General features: G+C 38.6%; 1 protein-coding gene across 4 annotated transcripts in view; it reads left to right on the forward strand.

The window, feature by feature from the left end:
• The window catches only part of LOC114556018 (phospholipid-transporting ATPase ID), a 48,697-nt gene extending 33,582 nt beyond the window's left edge, over positions 1–15,115 (forward strand). For all 4 annotated transcript variants that reach the window (XM_028578837.1, XM_028578838.1, XM_028578839.1 and 1 more), the window contains exons 10-28: positions 514–672; positions 1,516–1,604; positions 2,188–2,381; positions 2,500–2,708; positions 3,682–3,725; positions 5,083–5,248; positions 5,417–5,605; positions 5,818–5,933; positions 7,510–7,674; positions 7,776–7,887; positions 8,676–8,781; positions 8,912–9,047; positions 9,199–9,382; positions 10,079–10,302; positions 11,718–11,801; positions 11,933–12,178; positions 12,287–12,425; positions 13,131–13,261; positions 13,417–15,115. In XM_028578837.1, the coding sequence (XP_028434638.1) occupies positions 514–672; positions 1,516–1,604; positions 2,188–2,381; positions 2,500–2,708; positions 3,682–3,725; positions 5,083–5,248; positions 5,417–5,605; positions 5,818–5,933; positions 7,510–7,674; positions 7,776–7,887; positions 8,676–8,781; positions 8,912–9,047; positions 9,199–9,382; positions 10,079–10,302; positions 11,718–11,801; positions 11,933–12,178; positions 12,287–12,425; positions 13,131–13,261; positions 13,417–13,746 (3,023 nt within the window). In that variant the 3' untranslated portion in view covers positions 13,747–15,115. The remainder of the gene's footprint in view (positions 1–513; positions 673–1,515; positions 1,605–2,187; positions 2,382–2,499; positions 2,709–3,681; positions 3,726–5,082; positions 5,249–5,416; positions 5,606–5,817; positions 5,934–7,509; positions 7,675–7,775; positions 7,888–8,675; positions 8,782–8,911; positions 9,048–9,198; positions 9,383–10,078; positions 10,303–11,717; positions 11,802–11,932; positions 12,179–12,286; positions 12,426–13,130; positions 13,262–13,416) is intronic.
• The last annotated feature ends 3,484 nt before the right edge of the window (positions 15,116–18,599 follow it).

An 18,599-nucleotide genomic window follows, 5' to 3' on the forward strand; every position in this document is an offset into this window, starting at 1 on the left:
CATGCACAACACATAAGCAGGATACTAGTCATATAAACACACTCACTGATACAAAGTACAGTAGGTGATTTTGACGAAAGCAATACACCTTCTCTATAACCTGGAATTATTACTATACTGGACAGTAAAATTCATAATAATAAACATATATACATTTTGTTTCACGTGCTTTTCGCTTACAGCTGTTTATAATTATCTTTTCTCAGAACCATGCATTTGGACATTGATTTGAGAATTCATTTAAAGACCTGATGTGTAAGAGGGTGAAATAGATTGTCTTTGTAAATTCCCAGTGGTACTATACCCACTATGTTGAATACGTTTCAACACAGAGACACATAGGCATCAATTTTCACTAATTGTTTCATTTTTCTACCAACAAAAATTGCAGCCACTAAATAAATACAAACATGAAATAGTCATATATAAATGATACGCATGCCTGCTTGAATAGTTCATTTCATTCTGAGCACAACCTCAAACCTGCTGTGTCACCTCTCTCTCATGTTTAAGGCGAGGTACGCTGTGAACCCCCCAACAACCGCCTCGACCGCTTCACAGGAACGCTAACCTACGTCGGTCAGAAATACCCGCTGGACAACGAGAAGATCCTGCTGCGAGGCTGCACCCTGAGGAACACCGAGTGGTGCTTTGGACTCGTGCTGTTTGCAGGTGGGATGGATTTTTCATGGACACGTGTCAGTACCACGTTATTGTAACAACAACTGTTACAGTGTTTTTTGCATTGTCCCTATTGATACCAGTACCGATACTGATACTGTGACTTCGATACCGGTTTTCCTGAACGCTACTTTTTTCGATACCAATTTTATAGAAATCATTTTTACAAGACAAACTACAACACTATGGTAGAACTTTTTTTTTTTTTTTTTACACTTATGTGACGCACACTGTAGTCAAGCCTCTCAAAATACACCAACACACACGTTGACCACGTCTCTGTGCGTAACGTAGAGTTTTTCCTGCATGTATCTACAACGTGTAACATTAGACAGCCAATCACAAGTATTATTAGATCTTGTTAGAAGCATTCTTATTGGCTCACTGACACTGATGAGATTTACTATTTTTTGGGGCATTTTAGGCCTTTATTTCTACAGGACAGCTGAAGACATGAAAGGGGAGAGGGGGGGATGACATGCAGCAAAGGGCCGCAGGTCGGTTGGAGTCGAACCTGGGCCCACCGTGTCGAGGAGTAAACCTCTATATATGGGCGCCCGCTCTACCAACTGAGCTATCCGGGCGCCCATGAGATTTACTTCTTGAAGTAAGGTATTGAAATTTGGTATTGAATGACGAGGCATTTTTCGATACTATGGAGGCAATTTGGTCGGTCCCTAAAAAGAATCAAAGTTCGGTACCCAGCCCTAATTGTCCCTGACAAATAAAATGATATATAGATCAAATAAAATACTAAGACGGTTTTAAATGGAGGAAGATGTGAGATCATTTTTATTTGAGGTCTTACTTGTTTCTGTTCCTCTTTTTTTGCAGGTCCAGAGACGAAGCTGATGCAGAACTCTGGGAAAACTACGTTTAAGAGGACCAGTATAGACCGACTGATGAATGTCCTAGTCCTTTGTGTGAGTCTGTTTATCTGATCTTAGCTGGCTTAATTATTCATCAAGTCATCAGTTGATTGGGTTTAAATGCAGTGCTTACGGCTAAATCAGGTTATTGCATAAAAAGGAACCCTTGAAAACAAGATTTCAGTTCTCCTGCCGCAATAAGTCAAATGATGTGTTTATCATTTATTAATAAATGAGCTACGCCGTGGTAGTTACCCAGAGCAGTGAAGATCAGGCAGACAAAGGACAGCATAAATGTGAAGTATATTCAAATACAGAGTTAAAATGTTTTACTTCTTCCGTAAAAATTCTATCTGGCTTTGTGTGTTTGTGTGTCGACTGATCATAGTTGAAAGTATTGACTAACCCTGTATTTTACACATTTCCAATATTTCAGATGTATCAGAAAACATTAATAACTTAGATTTATTTATTTTTAATGTTAACTAGCGGATTGAAAGACCTGTCGATCAGTTTGCGAATGGTAGCGGGTTCCATTCTTGATTTTTTTAACTTTCACCTTGGGCTCACTTGTCCAGTCATTCTTTGATAAACCAGCCTTTGACCTATTCATTCTCTTCCAAAACTCTCTATGCAGATTTTTGGTTTCCTGGCCTTCATGTGCACCATCCTTGCGATAGGAAACTGCATCTGGGAAATGAACGAAGGCTCACAGTTCATGGTCTTCCTGCCCAGACAAGACGGCAACAATGCTGCCTTCTCCGCCTTCCTCACGTTCTGGTCCTACGTCATCATCCTCAACACCGTGGTGCCCATCTCTCTCTATGTTAGGTAACAACGTGTGTGGAATTGTTGCTTATTTAATTCAATACAAACCTTTTAGAAAATGCATAAATAACAAAGATTGTATCTGTTTCTTCTCACTTCCTGACTCTACATCTTTCGGCAGTGTGGAGATCATTCGGCTTGGGAACAGCTTCTACATCGACTGGGACAGGAAAATGTACTTTGCACGGTATGACACCCCCGCCGAGGCCCGCACCACCACGCTAAACGAGGAGCTCGGCCAGATCAAGTACATCTTCAGTGACAAAACAGGGACACTCACCCAGAATATCATGACTTTCAACAAGTGCTCCATCAACGGCAAATCTTATGGTAAGATTCAAAAGTTCTACCTGCAGCTCAGAAACTGTTTTCTATAACTAAGTTGGTTTCTGGTTCTGTGAATATATCAGTGCATCTGAATACATCAGCAACTGTAGAGACTTTTTAAAGATCCAAATAGAGGCAATCTGCATCTTAGGGTTTCTTACCAAACAATAAGCAAAGAGGGAGCTATTACTGTAGATCTGAAAAATGGCCGACACTCATACAGGTTTTTTCAATTACTCTGGCTGATTGGACCTCTTTCCAGGCCTTTGTGGGTGTGTATAGACTGATTGATTGACATCTTTCTGAGTCCCCTGTTAGCTTTGTTGCACCTGTTAGTTCAGGACAAATGACACCTTTGCCATTCTTATTGGTGAAAAGATTTGTGACATAATAAATACCCATCAAAGCTCCGGCCCACTTCAACTTGAGCAGAGGTCTATCAGCCAGAATAACTGAAACCCCTGCGTGGGTGTTCAGAGGCTTTAAACTATAAACAATGGCTAACACACAATTATGTTAAACATACATACAGCATTTAATACATTTAAATGGAAAGAAAAAGTATTATCCTCACTTCTACTCACTTGATTGATGATATTTCAGTTCTCAGACCTTCATTAGGCAAAGTTCATATAGACACCATACACATAGATAAGCTGTAGGCTCTTCATTTGTGTAATTTAAACATTTGTGAAACATAGTAACTTTACCAATATTATAGAAAGTAGGTTTGCATCACCCAATAACAAAACAGTCTTATATTACACAGCCTTGAGTCTTCAAAAGTTAGTAAAAGACACGAAAGGCAAAAAATGGAGAAGGAAAGCCTCTTAATGACTAAAACCATTCATATCAAGGAAAAAAACAAAGGCATTTGCTTCTTCTGTATCCATCATGTAATTGGTTCATTTTTGTGTTGGAGTGTTCACACGTCACTTGTAAGTTTCATCTATTTTCTTTCTCTTTTTTTTTTCAGGGGATGTTTATGACTACACAGGTCAAAGACTAGAAATTACTGAGGTGAGTTAGGTTTTGGTGATGTAAATTCAGCTAAATGGCAAATTAGGTCATGTGTTAGTGTGTTTTTTTTTACGAGTGTTTACAACAGTATTATTTTATCATCTAAGAACCAATTAATTTAATCAACACTGCAGTTACTTGAAGTAGCTATATGTAACTTTCAGTTTGTGTTGATTCTAGTTGCCACTTTGGACAAAAGCAGTAGTGTTTTTACCACACCTACTGTCGCAAAGGTCTTTTCTTTAAGGTGCTGTATTGCCCACTGTAGATTACTGAGTTAGCGTTACCGGGAGGTCATATAGTCACGATGAATATATTCCTCAGACAGATAATAATTCATTTACAATAAGATAATAAGTTACAGATGCATCGTTGCATTTCAAGTGTTGCATACGGTAAATTATCCTACTTTGTATGTCTTGTGAGATAAACCGGGTAATGTTATCACTGTCACTGTGTTACGAGCCAAAGCAATAAGAGATTGTTGTAGCAACCAACGTAATAATTTATATAGAGCATTTCATGAAACCCAAGTCCTAGGGACAAAGAAAAAGAAAAAAGTAAGCCAACACAAACACGGAGTAAAAGGAATAAAACGTCCGTGCTAAATGGAAAGGGGATGTAATTTAATGTCAGCCACTGACGTACAACCACATCGCGCATTGTAGTTATTTTATGAATGAAATAGACATATTACATATCTGAGGGCCAATTTGGGGACGTTTTTGAATAATTTACAATCCTGTAATTGTCTCCATCTGTTGAAAGCCCGACCGAGTGTGACTCAGTTTTGTCCGTTCTCTTTCACTTTCCCTTTTAGCTTTTAGTTGTTTTTCATATAATTTCCTTTTTTTCTACAACTACAACAGATAACTTCTTAAATAATTATAAACATAATAATATAAAGAAATCTCCTGTCACCCTTTACCTGGCTGGATACTCTAACATAGGCTTTTCCGGTGATACACCAAAGTCTGGGACCCATCAGAATGTGTGACTGTAGCGCCGTCTACCTGCCGTAAATCATTTTGTGACTTTGCGGGAAAAATTACCTGGGCAGAGGCATTAATAAAAACTATATAAAAATAGCATTCTTTTCACTGTTATTCTCGTTTGCTGTTACAGGTCACTTATGATTATCAGATGGAACATTACACAGTTTCAGAAACATTTAAAAGTTACATACAGTCACTTTAACCAAAAAATGATAGGTGCTTGTCAATAAATGAACTGAAAAGTGGCTACCGATTGTTATCTTGTCACAAGGGATACATCACGTAGATTCGGCGAAATTGCTATTATATTTAGTGACACATCTTGCGTCTTCCTACCCTGTCCTCTGTCTCTTTCTCAACAGCAAACAGAGACGGTGGACTTCTCCTTCAACCCGCTGGCTGACCCCCGCTTCATGTTCCACGACCACGCCCTGGTGGAGGCGGTGAAGCTGGAGGACCCAGAGGTGCACGCCTTCTTCAGACTGTTGGCCCTCTGCCACACCGTCATGGCCGAGGAGAAGAAAGAAGGTGAGGAGTGGTTAAGTGTCTCTGTGTGAGCCTCTGTCTTTTATAGATTAATGCTAATATCATTAAGCAATAAAGATGAAAAGTGACCAAAAATGACTTACTTCACCTAAATCTGAAGGCAATTCCTCTTCCTCCACTGACAAAAAAAGTACCCTTTTGTTCCTTCAGGTGAGCTTTTCTATCAGGCCCAGTCTCCAGATGAGGGAGCACTGGTAACAGCGGCCCGAAACTTTGGATTTGTCTTCCGCTCGCGCACACCAGACAGCGTTTCCATCATGGAAATGGGGGAACAGCGCAGCTATGAACTCCTGGCCATCTTGGATTTCAACAATGTCCGCAAGAGAATGTCCGTCATAGGTATAAAATCCTCTGAAAAATAAAATAAAATAAAAGTTCTTATTTAGTGGGATTCCTCATACAGTATACACGTTGATTGCTGTCGCTGGAGATTTCTTCTTTTTTTTTTTAACTGATTCATATAACAGATTTTTCCTTCTATTCCTATTTGACAAAACTGTATTTTTGAGTCGTAATGGGGTCATGTAATGGCCGTGTGTTTGTGTACACAGTTCGGAGTCCAGAAGGGAAGCTCTTTCTCTACTGTAAAGGTGCAGACACAATCATCTATGAGAGGCTGCATCAGTCCTGCAGCAAGCTGATGGACGTCACTACAGAGCACCTTAATGTCAGTAATATTTCTCTGTGTTGAGATTTGATGATTTGATTCTCATACTTTATCTGAATTCTTCTTATGATTTTCCTGCATTGTTGCTGGATGTTTGTCTCTGCATGCCTGTGTGTTGGTTGTTTTCTCATCATGTGTCAAGTGTGCTTTTGTGTGTTTATACATATGTGCTCCATCCAACTGCAGGGTTCATACGTTTTGAAAAAACCTAGAAAAGTTATGGAATTTGAAAAATGCAAATTCCAGGCCTGGAAAGGTTTTGGAAACATAAAAAGACCCAGAAAGTTTTAGAAAAGTCATGGAATTGTTTTTAACACAGTATAATAATATGTGATTAATAAATGTATTTCACGTCGTCCTAACCTCAACGTTCTATTCGGGGCGTGATATTAATTGTCATTCATTTTATTGTTAAACCTCTGAGGGTAAACTTTAACACAGATTTTTATTCTTATTGTATAATGTCGACTGACATTTTCAGGAATACATAGTCATGGAAATTTGCCAAAAAGTCATGGAAAAGTCATCAAAAACTCATGGAAAAGTATTGGTTAAAATGCGTATGAACCCTGCAACTGTTAAAGTGCTCATATTGTACTTTTTGGCTTTTCCACTTTCCTTTATTGTGTTATATAGCTTTTTGTGCACATTATAGGTTTACTGCTGCCCTGGACGCATAAATAATTGAATTTGAATGCTTGGCTTTATCATAATAATGATGATAACTTTTGTATTGCTCCAAATGATAGAGGCGAAACAAATAAAATTGGTTTGATTTATAAAGTTCATTCAAATTTGGGGTTAAAAAAGAGACACAGAAATATAACTTAATTAAGAAATGCAAGTGTACTTTATACAAATCAGTTTGAAGTAGAGGCTATATATGAGTAGCAAGACACATGACAACAGGGAGGTTGTTTCAAATCTCCTTAGTTTAAAATGTTTAGACGTCGGGACTGGTAGCAGACTTTTGAGTTTTAAACTGAGTTTGATTTTGGGTACACAAGCTCATAAATAAATGATTGAGCCAGACCATGGAGTGCTTTAAAAGTAAAACCTCAGAATGAGAAAGAGGCTGAAATGTGGATTATGTATGTGATGAATAGGCTTGCAGTTCTATATTTTTCTTATGATCAATAAATACCATAAAGAGACAAACAAACCAAAATAGCATTAGTCCGTCTCACAGTATTTTACCACTTTCCAAAAGCCATGGCTTCCCACTGAAGAACTTTACAGGTCACACATTTGTTGTAATGAAGAACATATCACCCAGTGCAATAGTGTGACTAATCGACGATGGATGATTTACACAGCTGGGCACATTTCTGTTTATATATTCAAATACTGTGTGTGTGCGTGTGTGTGTCTTCAAGGCAAATTGAGCCTGCTGCTCTAAAACACCCATCTCAGCAGCTGCAGACACAGGAGCTGGGTGACTTTGTGTGTTTTTTTTAATTGTAGACTCAGCTGACACAAGTCAAAAACTGAATGCATGAGGCAGCCAGTACTTGGCTGAACCTCTGTTTGTGTGTGTAGCTTTCATCCATATAAGTATTTGCATGTCGATCTGCAGGAGTTTGCAGGGGAGGGCCTGCGGACTCTGGCGCTGGCCTATAAGAATCTGGATGAGGAGTATTTCAACCAGTGGAAACAGCGCCACCATGAGGCCAGCACCGAGCTTGACAACCAAGAGAGCAAACTGGACGAGCTGTACGAGGAGATAGAGAAGGATCTGCTGGTAGGAAATGAACTCATGTTTCGGTAAAGCTTGAACCATAAAAACTGGGTTTCATTTGTAAAATTTGCCTGTTGATTATGTATCTGAATGTGTGTATCCAGCTGCTTGGAGCAACAGCCATAGAAGACAAGTTACAAGACGGAGTACCTCAGACTATCGAGCAGTTGTCCAAAGCCAACATCAAAATCTGGGTTTTGACTGGTGACAAGCAAGGTACATAACTTCAAATATAATAAGAGAATTTAATTTGGAACATATTATATAATTGGATTGGGTGGATGGTTCATCTTTCTTTACACGGAAACAAGTCTGAAAATGTTTTGTCATGTTCAATAATTCCGTTTTATCATTAGAAATCAATAAGGTGTCACTTTTTCAATCTGTAGTCATCTTGTTTTGTATTTAAAATAATGATTATAACAATTTATCACAACTTGGGTCAGGATTTTGTAGTTTCTACTATATATCTTGCTCACCAAAGTAATTGCTGAGACCTGGAAACAACGCAGTCAGATGTGGCAAAAAGAAAAACGATCGTTTGGGTGATCAGTTGTAAACACGCAAAAAACCAAACTGATTATCTAAACCACTTTATTTAGAGGTAAACTAGAAAGTGATTAAACTCAGACTACAACACACCAACTGCTCCACTACTCGGCTACACTGTATAACCTTTTATTGGACAGCCAGCCTCAGCCTGATGCTACACCTAAAGCAGAAATTGACAAAATGACCAAAGGACTCATCATTTGGAACTTGCACATTGACCATGCACTAGCTGTGTTTGTATGTTCTTCATTCGCTTGTTGTAGTTTTTCAAACAGAAGATCAGAAGATACATTCCTATTTGAATCAAGTATTCCTGATTCGTGCCAAAACATCATGCAGGATCATTGTTAAATATAACTCTTCACTGTGTAATTAGATGACTTTTCATTCTGTTCTTCTCTTCATATCGGCTGCAACTGTCTACTTACTGATGTTGATTATTCGTGCCGCAGAAACTGCAGAAAACATTGGGTATTCGTGCAACTTACTGCGGGAGGAGATGAACGACGTCTTTATCGTCTCGGGCAACTCATCTGAGGATGTCAGACAGGAACTCAGGTCAGAGGCAGCTTTCAGAAGACTGTACCGTTTCAGTTTAGACAGCACCTGAGGAACTGAGCTGATTATGAAACGTTTCCATCCATCCATCCATCCATCAATTTTTTTTTTTTTTTTTTTTGTGGAGCAGAAATGCACGGACCTCCATGAAACCAGTCGAGGATTCAATGTTTCTGCCAGAAAGGACTCTGGGTAAAGGTGTGAAAGTGATCGCAGACGAGTTGGTAAATGGAGAGTATGGCCTGGTCATCAACGGACACAGCCTGGTACGTCATTAAGAAGTTTCCTGATTACAATGCATGCTGTAACTGTCCTCTGTGACTTGTATTATTATTAAAATATTATTTAAAGTGATGGGGAAACATTTGTGTAATTCCTGTCTCTAATCACTTCTCTATTGCAACCATGTTCCCTCAGGCGTACGCCCTGGAGGGCAATATGGAGCTGGAGTTCCTGAGGACAGCGTGTATGTGTAAAGCAGTGATCTGCTGCCGGGTCACTCCTCTGCAGAAGGCTCAGGTGGTCGAGCTGGTCAAGAAGTACAAGCAGGCGGTCACACTGGCCATAGGAGATGGAGCCAACGACGTCAGCATGATCAAAGGTATCAGCGGGGCCAAACAGCAGCTTTATGCGTGGAAGTTAAAGAGGTTTTTTGTCCAAAGTAGGAAATTTGCAAAAAAGAAAGTGGCTGCTAAAGATTGCAGCTATACTGCAAGTTCTCACCGAGTGCAAAATGCAGCTCTATTGGCTTTGGCTTCCATTAAGAATGCTTAGATAAACTATCCAGAGCTGTAATGATGAGTTGATTAATAGATGTGTCCATTGTTAGAAAGTTATGTGGTAGATATTTTGATAAGTGATTAATTGTTTCAGACATTTTTCAAACACAAGTGGCAAACATTCACTTTACAGCTTCTCAAATGTGAGGATTTGCTTCAATACTTCACCTTGGGCTCTGGGAAATTCTAATGGGCTTTTTTTCATTGATTTTGAACTCCAAATGAATGATAGTATGCCTCCGTGTCTGCTGCTACATGTTAATCATAACAATTTAATATGCTGATGATATGGTGGGTATCTCTCAGCTTGTTTTGGTGTATCTCTGCCCCCTAGTGGCCAAAGATGTGTTCATGCAGCTTTAAGTTGTAGTATATGATATGTGGTCGCCTGAAACCAGGAAAAAAAAAAGACTGAAATATTTTTCACAAATAACAAAAATATAAAATTCTTTGCTCACTGTTTTTGGATGCAGAGAAATTCAAACACCCTTTCCTTCTTCTTGTCTTTGTCCTCCCAGCGGCTCATATAGGCGTGGGCATCTCAGGCCAGGAGGGCATGCAGGCCGTTCTGTCCAGCGACTACTCCTTCGCCCAGTTCCGCTTCCTGCAGCGCCTCCTGCTGGTGCACGGCCGCTGGTCCTACCTGCGCATGTGCAAGTTCCTGCGCTACTTCTTCTACAAGAACTTCACCTTCACATTCGTCCACTTCTGGTACGGCTTCTTCTGCGGCTTCTCTGCACAGGTGAGAGAGTGAAGTAAGATGGACGGAGGGGAGGACGGTGGATAAGGAGGAGAAGAAAGGACTGTGATGTTTAGTTTTCAGTGGTGGAAGAAGTATTTAAATCCTTTACTTAAGTAAAAGTACCACACTGTGAAATTACTCTGTTACAAGTAAAAATCATGCATTTAAAATGTTACTTAAGTAAAAGTTTGTAACGATCACAACAGTTCTTTGTTTGATCGTCTAATCATTTCAGTATTTGTCGGCCTATATATTGTTTGGTAGTTTAATTTATAATAAAACATCGTATTTTATAAACTACATGTGTTTTGTGTACAAAAATCTTAATTTGTAAAGTAACTAAAGCTGTCAGATTAATGTAGTGAAGTAAAAAATACAATATTTCTCTCTGAAATGTAGAGGAGTAGAAGTAGAAAGTGGCTTGAAAAGAAAAGTAAGTGTACTTGGTTACTTTCCACCACTGGTAGTTTTGTAATACAACACAAACAAATTAAACCAGTGGTTCTCGACCTTTTTGGCTTGTGACACAAACGAGCTGTGTGTATTTAGACCCCTTTGCCTTCCAGATGTCTATGAGATAATTTACCCCCTCTAAACTTCTCAGATGGTGTAATTCAAATCCTATTTGAAGCCCAGAGCGGTTAAATTTTCCAACATTTCACAAACAAAAAATGTTTGTAGTGGAACCTTTTCTTTTCTTTCCCATTAATCATCTCCCCACGGAGCTAAACAACCTAAAAGTGTATAATTAAAAGTAGCTCCACCTGAAATGCTGTTTCGGCACTGATCAGTCTTCAGTATTAATGATCTAATAATGTCATATATAATAATAATAATAATAATAATAATAATAATATCAGTCACAGGGGACATTTTCCTGCAAAACGAGTACTTTTACTTTTGATACTTTAAGTACATTTAGTTAAGTTAGATTTAAAATGCCGAACTTTTAGTTACGTAGGGAAGTATTGTACTATAGTATGGTACTTTTGCTTAAAGGTGCTGTAGGTAGGATTGTGAAGATCCAGGACTTTTTGAACATCAACAACTTCTCAGTCCCTCCCCCTTTCAGGTAAAGCCCAAAACGGTCTCCTAGGCCCCTCCCCACAAGGGAGAATGAATAGACACCCCCGGCCCTGATTGGTGCATCTGAACAGGGAGATGTGGATTTTTGCAAATCGCAATACAGGCTATAGGTGGTAACAGAGGAGCCTGACCTTTTTTTTTTTTAAATGACCTGCTTCATGTAGTTCTACTGGAACGTAGGGTCAGTTTCAGCAAATATGACAGAAAGTTAGTTTAATAAGGCTTACCTACTGCACCTTTAAATAACGGATGTGAATCGTCTTCTACCACTGGTATTCAAGAATTAAGGTTGTAGAAGTCATTTGTAATTTCTGCTTTTGCTTTTTCAGACGGTGTATGATGAGTGGTTCATAACACTCTACAATCTGGTGTACACAGCACTACCTGTACTGGGAATGAGTCTGTTTGATCAGGTAACTATTTGATGTGCACGTATCTATAATAAACCTTTATTCAAAGAATAGAGCTGGAGGTGTTTAAGCTGATACAGAACAGTAAACCTAAATACACAGACTTGATACCTTTGTCTCTCCCTGCTGGTCAGGATGTGAACGACGTGTGGAGTTTCCAGCATCCTCAGCTCTACATTCCCGGTCAACTCAACCTGTACTTCAGCAAGAAGGCCTTCTTCAAGTGTGCTCTCCACAGCTGCTACAGCTCCATGGTGCTCTTCTTCATCCCTTACGCAGCCATGCACAACACCGTGAGGGACGACGGGAAGGACGTCGCCGACTACCAGTCCTTCGCTCTCCTCACCCAGACATGTCTGCTGTTTGCCGTCACCATCCAGGTATGAGGAACCTTTTTCTTTTGGATAATCTTGTCTTTAGCATTAGTCAGGCTTAGAATGAAACAAAAAACAATTACAGATATTTTTGTGTCCTCTCCATGTTTTTAGTTAGGGTTGGAGATGTCCTACTGGACAGCGGTGAACACTTTCTTCGTGTTGGGCAGCCTGGCCATGTACTTTGCTGTCACGTTCACCATGTACAGCAACGGCATGTTTCTCATGTTGCCGTCAGCCTTCCCTTTCATAGGTGAGTGGTCAATTCATAATCTCGCCAAACAACTGTTATCGTTGTGTACGTTTCCACATTTGTGTTGGTTAGTGAGCGTTAACATGCATGTCTGCTCCTGAGAAAAGCTTTGCTCATTCTTTCATACAAGGCACCTGTGTAGTACAGGTGGCAGCATAATTCAAATGAGTTGAATTATACTTCCAAATAGAGTGTCTGAATTTAGTTTGGTGTGTTTCCACATGCAAAATGTCCGGTTTACAACGTAGACAAATATCAAAGCTGGTTCAGATCCGAGCTGTGTGTGCACTAAATGTCACGTGGTTTAACTTTTAGTCTTGTTTACTTATTCTTTGAATAGATATATACTTATTTAAATAATATTTTTCTTGAATATAGACTGTATTTTATTTTCACTGTACTTTGTGTGATGACAAAGTTGAACACTTGTTCTTTTGAAAAGTTTTGTTTATTTTTGTAGAAATAATTGAAATAGAAAAAAAGGGGTTTTGTAGAAACACATTACATACAACCATGTCAGGTATGATAAAAATGGATTAATTCAGTTAATTCAATTAAAGTCAGCATTTATACCTATAGCGTCTTTTGATGTTACCCAAGTTATAACAGGGATGACAGTTAAGGTTAAAGTATTAAAGTCAATACAAGATCCTGACAAGCGTACAATTACGTGTATGTATGTGTATTATGTGTGTGTTTGTTCAGGAACAGCCCGGAACTCTCTGAATCAGCCCAACATTTGGCTGACGATCCTCCTCACCTCCATCCTGTGTGTCCTTCCTGTGGTTACCTACCGCTTCCTGTTAATTCAGCTCTGCCCCACCATCAATGACAAGGTACAGATGGAGCTACTGTACCAATTCACTCTGCATGCTTGCTAAGATACAACTGCACTTGACATACATGAATCCAAAATGAATCCCAGAAATAGGTCAGCATGTGTGTCTCTATCCAGCATTTTGACTTTGTTACTATCTACCCAAACTTTCAGGTGATGTTCAAGGTGAGACAGGCCAAAGCAACACCGGCCCCCCCGCCTCTACGCACCCGCATCCGCCGCACCAGCTCCCGTCGCTCAGGCTACGCCTTCTCGCACGCGCAGGGCTACGGGGACCTGGTGACTTCGGGACGGTTCTTGCGGCGTCCTGCTTTGTCGGCATCTTCAGGTTTCGCCAACATAGGTCGCACCACAACTGGGTTCAGTCCCATGGGACGATCGGCTGGATACAGCCCGACAGGACGCCCCCAGAACGTCAAGGTCCCAGATGTGGAGGTGATGTCGCTGCAGATGTACAGGACTATCAGAGATCCTGCCTTCTGACGGACAGCTGGTTATCTTCAAGATGGAAGATCTGGGAGAAGGAATAATGCAAGCTAAACAGCTGGGTGCCCCTTGTGCTTTTAAGCTCCCATTTGTTACCATGAAGAACTTGGGCTTTCCAGAGAGAGAGAGTCAAGGATCTTAAAGAAAATCTGTCTAATCACCTAAGACAAGGTTTGAAAAGTGCACGACTTTTGCTCCGAGCATTTCATTTTGTAAAAGTTTTATCAAAGGGAACTACAGCAAAATGTGTCGCCACTTCTGATGGGTACATGGATCACTTTCCTCAGATCATGAGTATTCATGTAAAACATGCCTCATGCAGAGCTAACAGATGTTTTCTGACACAAAAAACAGTAACAGGGTGATTTTCCTGTCACTTTCAGACTGGAACAACCACAGAGGGGAAACATTTTGGCTTCATGAGAAGGACAAAGTGTCATCATGTTTACAGACTACCACGGTTTCCTTAACCCTGGGAGTCTAGATGCACAGCAGGATACAACCAGCAAAGCCATTTTGCATAAGAATATTTAAATTTTGTACTTATTAAGCTTTTTTAAAGCATTTTATTTTGCTATCTCGAAAGCTGTTAGCCCTTTGGCAGCATCACATGGCAGCGGGGGATAACTTAATGTCTGGAAGATCATGAATGTTTCAAAAAGTGCTCCCAACTAATGTTCATCTTCTCAGAGGAAGAGAAGTTATGGCAAGCATTGTTGGTCAATCCAGCATTTGTTGGAAATGTTTCTTTTTACAGTATGTATTTTTCATCACTTTATGTGTACTGAAAGAATTTCATGCAACTTAAATGAATTTAGGAGAAGAAAACAGATCATTTTTGTGTAGCAGACACTATTTTTGATTTACAGCTAAACCACAGGGACATTTAAATTACAATCTAAAGGACCACTGTGTAATCGGACATACTTTATACTTAAAGGGTTTATGAGTAAGACATAATTTTATTATTGGTTAGAATAAATAAATACATAAAATATAATTGCTTTACAGATAAGTAAAAAGCTATTAATAAGAACAATGTTTGGACTGGACTGCCAGGTTGTAAAAATGTATATAACTTTCTCTGTCTTTTCCGATAACTCCTCAGTGCAGCTTGACAGGTTATTCTGAAGTGAGAAACCTAAAAAGTCTTTATTTATAACAGCAGCTTTGATGGCTAATTAGGAGTCATAAAGGTAATTTCTTTACAGATACAATTAATAGTAAGTAATAAATAAAACAGTTCTTATACTTCAGTAATCTGTCAAGTATGGCGTTTAATAATTTATTCTTAAGTACACTGCTATTAATAATATTAAATTATTTATTATAGTAGTTTAAATGAAATTTGTCGTCAAAAGAGAGATAATGGCCCAAAAAAAAAAAGATAATAATAAAATAAATAATTGTAATTGTAAAGTTCTTGATAAATGGATTTTGGTCTGTAAGATCTGCAGTTCTGCATGTGATTAAACTGATGGATTAGTCTTCCTGTATGATAAATAAATTAAAGCATGTGAAAAGATGGAGAAAGTTATGCTGCTGGAGGATATACAGTACACCATGCATCAGCCATACCAACTCATCCTGTGTAGGGTCGCTGGGGAGCATATCCCAGCATGCACTGGGCGGGTTCACCCTGGGCTGTTTCACACTCACACCTACTAATGAATTTAGAGTCACCAATCAACACGACTTTCTTTGGCTTTTATTTTTTTACAACCTGGCAAACTAAAAGTTGCTCCTGATTGATTCCTAATCTGAACAATTTATAAAGAATGCCTTATTACAGTGGTACCAACATTTTCTACAGTGCATCTTTATGCACTGTAGTGTAATGTACCTCAGTGTTATGGTCTTGGGTTTACATTTTGAGTTGTTTTCCAACTCTAGCAACTGAGAATCTAAGGCCCTGTTTAAGCCTACTGTGTAGCCCACGAGGATATAACCAGATCATGTCTAGATCCAGTTTAGAGGGATAGTAGTTCAAATATGTGTACCAGAATGTGTCTTAAATGCCCCTTGAGTGACCACTTGAGACAAAATTCAGTATCCCTAACGATAAATATGGAAAACTGCACATTTTCACTTCATCAAACAGCATGAGAAGTGGGCTACGCCGACCATACAGACGTTAAAGATTGTCTGAGTTGTTTGCTGTAGGAAAATCAGCCACATCTACCTGTGTTTGGGAGATTTATTGTACTGTACACACACTACACAGTTGACTGGGTGATCCTATAATCCATTCCTTTTAGTGCTGGGTGTGGGCAGAGCCTAAAAAACACTGCTTAGACAATTCCCATGAACTTTTAATCTTGCAGAACATAAGTCATAATGTTTTATACCCTATTTTAAAATCAGATACTGCATCACATCATGCATAGTCATTATTTCAAAATCATGTATTTGCTTTAGCAACAAGCTTGCTGCTTTATGTCTGACAATCAACTTGGTAGTAAGCCATATTTCTAATTTTAATAAGTAGTGTATCTTATGTGGCTTGTTTCCAACATCTTTCTCTCTTTAGTTCACTGAAAATATGAGCTAGCGTAGAACGACACACAGAAGCTGCCTTAATATTAAAGAAAACAAAAGTCCTATATTATGCAATGCAGAGACAACAGTGACAAGAATGTTTGATGGAAGATAAGGATGTTACAAAAAAAATGTAAGTTAAGCAAACATATTATTCTATACAGGTGTTATTTTTTTAAATGTTGTGTTTCTTGTTTCAACCTGAAGATGATAGCTGGTCCGTGGGATCAATCATTCATTTATTATTTGGTGTGTGACGGTTTAAAGAATGGGCCAAAATGTAATTCATTTTATAATTAAGCAATAATGATATTTTAATGTTTAATAGTTCCCTATATTTTTTTCTTTTCCGTGCCTTGTGGTATCCTTGGATGTGCAATTAGTGGTTTAATTCACTCATCAGTTTTTCATCTACAGTTCAATTTAAACCATTAACACGGCTGATGGATGCCTTGACATTATAAACTGTGGTGTTTTTATCTGAATATCTGTCACCACAATGAGATTCAGTGAGTTGTTGACCAGAATTGAATGTACTAGCCCACTAAGCCTGGTGGTGAACCAAAGATATTTTTTTCAAGGCTTTGCATGTCATAGTTCACTCTAAAGTGAAAATGTTGCTCATCAAACAGAATCTGATGCTGGAGGTCAGTGTGATGAAGCTGGTTTGCACCACTGACAAACTTATTACTTACTAAGTGTTTTTTATGGAATAATGTCAAAGTTTGAATATGCAGAAGAGCCATTTATTACTGTTGCTGTAATTGAATCTTTGCCCAATTGTGTGTAAATCAAGCTCAAAATCAAGTTTTGTTGTGTGTTTTCAGTGTTTTGAGGAAGGGTCTGGTAATCCAGTTGTTAGATCTTTGTTAGATGTCCGATGTTACCAATTTGATCGTAGCGGGGTCCGTTTCACAAAAGCAATCTGCAAGCGCTGCTTACTTACAGATCACAGATGGTGAATGAAAACTTTATATTTATCAGTATGTCATATATATTTTGCACTGAAGACAGAAACCGTAACATAAGGGATTTTTGATAACTGTTTCTCAAACGTGGCAAAAGTATTCAGTGATTTTTGCTCTACTCTTACTGATAAGCATTTTTTATCATTTTGTACTAAAAAAGAAATGTTCCTACTGCAATAAAATTACTACAATGTCTTATCTGTGCAGTTGTAGCTTTTTTTACATTAAGAAGAAGATGAACAATTTTCTAGGTCTTTGTACTTCTGGGTTTGTTCAGAGCTTTGGAAAATAATTAGCCTCTCTTCATCTCCAGCATGAATAAACTAAAATGAAGTTTAGGTGCACTTTACAGATATGGCTTACCTGCAATATGTTGCTAAAAAAGACGTAGAAAGACAAGTAGCTGCATGTCTTCTTCACTCTTTCAAGGAGCCGTGCCCAGGGCCCATTTTCTCATAATGCATCCATGTGTTCATTTCTCTCAAAGTTGCATAGAGAAACAAAATATCAAGCTAAAAGTGAAGTAATATTACTAGGCAAGATTAAGTATTAGAGAAATGAATCATATAAACATCTACTGTACAGTATGTCAGTATAAAGAAGACAATTTAACATGAATTTAGACAGTTGATAGCAGATTTTGCAAGACAAGATCAACTATATAGTGTACAAAAAAGAACAGAAGATGAAATACTGTGTAATATGTATTAACTATGCTAGTTATTTGTTTAACAAAACCACAACATCAGGCAGAGCAATGTGTCTCCTGTCAGATAAATGCTGTTTTATACGTGTGCAGCTCACCCCCAGCAGATGGTGTAATAACCCTTTAAACCACAGCAGGAATATCTCGACCACATCCTGATGTTTGCAATTATTATTGTGTAATATGGAAAGAATCTCATATTGCTGCAACACAACAACAACTGAGATTTGTTGAGACATGAGAAGGGAGATGTATTAGGGCTCAAACAGTACATGTTCCTGTTATTATTTACGTAGGCTACTCACGCAGTTATATGTGCAGTATGTAATACAATGTTATTCATGAGACTGCACTTATGCTGACAGTCTGGTGCATAGGGGCTGTGTCTTGCATCAGTAGAAAGCTTTTACTGTGCTCCATCTATGGTCCAAAAGAGCACATTTGTGACCATAAAGAAGATTGAAATGACAGGATTTTTGGTGCAAGGTTCATGCTGTTAGACCACACAGATTGATGCAACAAGGCAATTTGAGTCCTAAATTAAACGCATATGCATGATAAATGAACTCTTCGGAATATAAATGATCTAACACTGTGTATGAATTCACTAAATGATTTATGACTTTTTGATTAATGTG

Source organism: Perca flavescens, chromosome 5, assembly GCF_004354835.1.
Source record: "Perca flavescens isolate YP-PL-M2 chromosome 5, PFLA_1.0, whole genome shotgun sequence".
NCBI lineage: Eukaryota > Metazoa > Chordata > Actinopteri > Perciformes > Percidae > Perca > Perca flavescens.